The sequence below is a fragment of the Impatiens glandulifera genome, chromosome 9 (genome assembly GCF_907164915.1).
Source record: "Impatiens glandulifera chromosome 9, dImpGla2.1, whole genome shotgun sequence".
Classification (NCBI taxonomy): domain Eukaryota; kingdom Viridiplantae; phylum Streptophyta; class Magnoliopsida; order Ericales; family Balsaminaceae; genus Impatiens; species Impatiens glandulifera.
In genome coordinates, this window is record NC_061870.1 from 14,424,104 (window position 1) to 14,429,302 (window position 5,199).

The 5,199-nt window shown below is 27.7% G+C and overlaps 1 protein-coding gene across 1 annotated transcript; it reads right to left on the bottom strand.

The window, feature by feature from the left end:
- Positions 1–4,403: 4,403 nt before the first annotated feature.
- Positions 4,404–4,922, bottom strand: LOC124915853 (agamous-like MADS-box protein AGL62). Its single transcript, XM_047456600.1, has one exon. It carries the CDS (start codon positions 4,920–4,922, stop codon positions 4,404–4,406), a length of 519 nt encoding a protein of 172 aa, XP_047312556.1.
- Between the last annotated feature and the right edge of the window lie 277 nt (positions 4,923–5,199).

Genomic DNA, 5,199 nt, shown 5'->3' on the forward strand with positions numbered 1-5,199 from the left:
CTATACAATATATAAAATGACCGGCAACTTGACCGATCAAATCAAAGATGTGGAATTAATCATATACTAAGAGATTTAAATTGAGAACGACTAGAAGTTTCTATTTTGGTGTAATTCAGAATACTTTGGGAATATGCAGAAGAAAGCTTTCAAATATACAAACTGTTATTTCCATTTTGATACAAGTCTGATGATAGACCTTGGGAAGCAAAACACTGCCAAAAGTGATCAGATACCTATTTTGGTATAAGTCCAACAGCAGTCCCCAAGGAGTAGGTATTTGTCAAACTGCTTCAGATGATTAAATCAATTGAAGACAAACCTGTCGACTGATATGTTTCTTGAGAAGTATCAACCGCATTTAATGTCATGATGTACCTTCTTGACCGACCAATCAGAATCAAGGATTACCATGTAAGTATCCATTGAATGAGAAATATGACTGTTGTCATATTTCATTATTTAAGAGAATCTTGAAGAACAGCAGCAACATACCTAGAAGATATACCCAAGAAGATATACAAGACAGTGAGACAACATATTTTAGAATTGAATCAAAGCCTAAACGGTTCTTGTTTAGATACTGTCCAAAGTGCTAAGGATATTACAATTCCATTCATTCTGTGTAAGAAGTGAGAGTTGTATGTCAATAACGAGTAGTAAATAAGCCTTGGTTATTTGACGTATTGTAAAGTGTGTTAAATATTCTTAGTGAATATTCTTCTCAATGTACGTTTGAGAAGAAGGGGTGATGTAGGAGCTTTATCTCCGAACATCCATAAATCTTGTATTGTATTTCTTCTCCATTTCATACCCTTCTATTGCTGTTCAATCCATGTGTGTTGCTTCAAATAGAAACAAACATTTTTGTACTTGAACTCGGTTCAACAGTTTTTGACGATTTGTGTAGTATCGAGACCGATATTAACTTCTAACCGAGTTAGTATCAACCGGCTTGTTGTGTAAGCGTTCGACCTAAAGAGACCCCAAGTCTCTTTCGGCTATCCCGATCATAATAGTCTGCTAGCGCTTCTTCCGACTAGAATGTTTGTTGAAGCCTTCATGTCTACTAGCGCTTCTTCAGACCAGAGCGTCTTTTAAAGCCTAGACGTCTGTTAGCGCTTCTTTAGACCAGAGCGTCTGTTGAAGTCTAGACGTCTGCAAGCGCTTCTTCATACTAGAGCTTTCTTTGAAACCTAGACATCTGTTAGCGCTTCTTCAAACTAGAGCGTTTGTTGAGTCCTAGACGTCTGCTCGTGCATTTCTTCAGACAACCCATCTGATAAAGTTCAGACTATGTCTGCTCGCGCACTTCTTCAGACAACCCGTCTATTGAGTCCTAGACGTCTTCTCACGCACTTCTTTAGACAACCTGTCTGATGAAGTTCAGACTACGTCTGCTCGCAGACTTCTTTAGACAACCCGTCTGATGAAATTCAGACTATGTCTGCTCGCTCTTTCTTTAGACTACATCTAAAGACATACGTCTTTTGGGCAGTAGCTGCACAAAGGCAAATTACACAACTTAGTTCTTGTTCAGACCATAGTTATGTTTTGTTCAGATTACAACTTCGTTTTGTGCAGACCATATTATTAAAACTATGTCATATTGAATTAAACTTATTTACTTAAATTTATTAAGATGTTTTTCCTTAACTAATTATTTCTCTTTTAATTAGTTTTCCTTTTTCTTTATTTAATTTAATCTAACATTCAATTAATATGTTTTTGATAACTGAATTTACATTAAGTTATGTTTCAACAATACATTGTTTATTTTATTCCCTCTGTTCTTAGTCTTTCAAGTTAAGTTTTTATTACGACTTAGGAATTAGATTGAATTCAGGAACCATCAACCACTTACCCATTTGGTGTATAGTTGTTATGTAAGTGTTTTGCTCTCTATAGATTCATTCAAATTAGGGCTCATTCCAAATGATGTTTGTAGAACTATATGTAAATTATCTTTTAAATTTGTGTAATTGCATTTGTGTTTGCCGATCATGTTCCGATCTAATTGTATGTATATCATCATTATTCGTTACTATCTACACTCAATTGGAAAAACTTGTCTAAGATCTTCTTCCATCCACAATGGTTATATTAAGTATTATGAATAGAAAATGAAAAAGAATAATTAAATCATTGATATATAGTATGAGGAAACGGGTCAAACCCATCCGTATTAATCTAAACTATATTTATCAAAATCAGTAATCCAAATCATTTTATTCATTAATACCTATATGAATTGAATTAATATTAGGATTTTACATTCCAAATTAAATATTAATTATATTTTTTTAAACTGTGAACTTAATATTATTCAATAATATTGTTTATTTTATTATAATTAATTCAATTATTTTAGTTGAATTTAATTAAAAAAATGTAAAAGTGAATTAAATATAAATTGTATTTATTTATTTTTATATTTATATAAAAAATATTCTAATATGCTAATTTAATTAAAAAAAGTGTTTTTTATAATCCATACCAAATAAGATAGTTTGAAATCTTTAATTAAATATTATAAAAACATAAAATGTCTCATAAAATCTTTGACATCTTTTTTTATATGCAAGATTGGATTATAATGAAACAAGCTTACTAAATAAATAAAAAACAATAGTAAAAGTTTTATAATTTATCATAACTAGAGATGACATTCAAAATAATAGACATGTACTTAGATTTAATCTTCATTAACTCAAATAATATCATTTGAGAAATCCAATAATAATTTAAAAACTTTCTTAGTAAGAAGTCGATATTTAATTATTAAAAGTTTAAACCTAAAATAAGAAAAAATAAAAAAGAATTCACAATAAACTTCACAAATCTTAATCAAAATCAAATCTAAAAACTTAATAGACTATATTCTCAAAAACATCATAAAGTAGATATTTCACCTCATCAAGAAATATCTAGGTGAAATATCTAGAAGTTAATTTAATCTTACAAAGCAAAAATGAATCTCATTTATGATCCTCATACGACCAAACATTTGCGTGTGTCGTCTTGATTGAATTTCCACGCTAGAGAAGTATCAAATTTTTTATTGTCCGAACATCCCCTTGAAAAAATTGTGTCATTTAATTTAACGTGCAATACTAATTTTTAATTGAATAATTATTTAAGATAATTTAATCCAATTATTTTAAGAGTCATAGTGCTTTTCTAGGAAACAATTAGGATTAATATGGTAAAACTTATAACAATTATAATTGAGTCCTACGAGGACACAAACTAAGAGTTTATAAATTATATAAAAAAAATGATTGTTAATCATTAATTATTAATTATTAATAGATATAAATATGAATTAATATAATATTGATTTATAAAATTAAATAATATTCACATAATTAAAAAGATTTAATTATTGAATTAATGTTTTAAAATAATATTATTTATTTATGAAGTAAATAATATAATTAAATAGTTTAATTATGGTGTTAAGATTTAAAAGAATATATATTATTTATATATGAAATAATATAATATATAATCAAAAGTTAACTAAAAAATGATTTACAATATTTTGTATATTATCTTCTTAAATATTTATAAAGATATTGAGATCGAATGAGGGAAAATAAAATATATGTGGTTGAATAATTACTTTATAAAATGTAATTAAGAGAAAAAACAGAAAATTACTTTTCAAAATTAATGAGGGAAAGAAAACTATCATCTTTATAATCAAGCCATCTCTATTGCTTCTTGGTAGCCCTTTCTTCCTAGTATTCAAAGGAAAGGGAATCTAACCAGCAACACATGAGAATCTCATTTCCAACGATATCATCAGGCCTACTCATTTCACACATAAACATGTAATTCTCTATTAACTACAGTAATAACTATCTAATCAATTATCATGAAAATTAATTAATTGTTAATTTGTAACAGATTTTAATTCAAAATTTATGATAATAAAGATATGAAATTAAAATAAGATTTTTATTTATTAAAATATAAAATTATATTTTAAATTAAGATATTTTTATATATTATAATATACTTTATAAAATTTTGAATTTAGCATTAAAGTGTATTCTATGGTTGGAGATCCAAAAAAGATGAGATCTTTAACTATAATGAAGATTGAGATATTCGATTATTTATTTTACGATAAAAATGTGACATTATCGTTTAATTTTTTTTCTCAATATTTTTTTCTTATCGAATCACATAAAACTTAATCGATAATAGTATAAAAACAAAAAAAAATATTAAATTACAAAAATATGGTTACAAACACATAAATAAATTAAAATAAAATTCATAACACAAACATCAATCAAAACAATAACAATTAAAATTATAAAAATTAAAACAACAAGATAAATTTATCAAGAACTTATCACAATAATAATTATTTCCCGTAAACAAGTTTGAGTTTACGGGTTAGAAAACTCCAACATCTTTTGCGTCACAATGGCATTTAAATTCAATAGAGACATCTTGAGATGTTCAAGTTGTTGATAATTCATCTCTTTATTCGATCTCTCCCACCATCTTTGATCCTGCCCAACTCTCTTGTCGTGATTTATCTGCTTCGCATGCTGCTCCTCAACCTCCATCAATTCCTCAACCTGCATCACATTAGAATTTAGTTCCCTAATGTTTGATGACCGATAAGATTCAATCATTTGTTGAGTTTCACTGGAAAGCCCCGTCGGAGAGGATGAACCAAATAATCGCCCAACTATTTCTTCTACACTGGGATGACCGTAGGAGAACACTCTGTTTGTTGGTGAAAATACTAGAAGTAAAACTTCAGCCCCACATAGTGTGATAAGCTCGCTGAATTTCTTGAAAAGCCCACTTTTCCTTTTGCAGAATGTCACCTTAAGATTACTCTCGTTCTTCATTTTGGCCATGGTGATTCTTTGACGCCCTTTGTTTGCTTTGACCATGATTCGATGAAGATAAAACACGGGAGATATAATATGTAATGAATAGATAAAATGTTTAATTTTTCTTAGATTAGAGGAGTCTATTTATAGATTTAAGTAAACAAAATTCGCATAGGAACATTATGAATATTCATAAAAAGAAAGAAATCTAATTAATTGATATCTAGATATCTTTCTAAATTGATGAATTAATTTTTTTATTATATATTGCAAAATAAAAATATTTCAATGTCTTAATTTGATTATATATAAATAGAAAATTTTAAATAATTAAATA

Excerpts from the sequence above, each read along its gene's own strand:
- LOC124915853 (XM_047456600.1), bottom strand. The coding sequence starts at position 4,922 with ATGGTCAAAGCAAACAAAGGGCGTCAAAGAATCACCATGGCCAAAATG.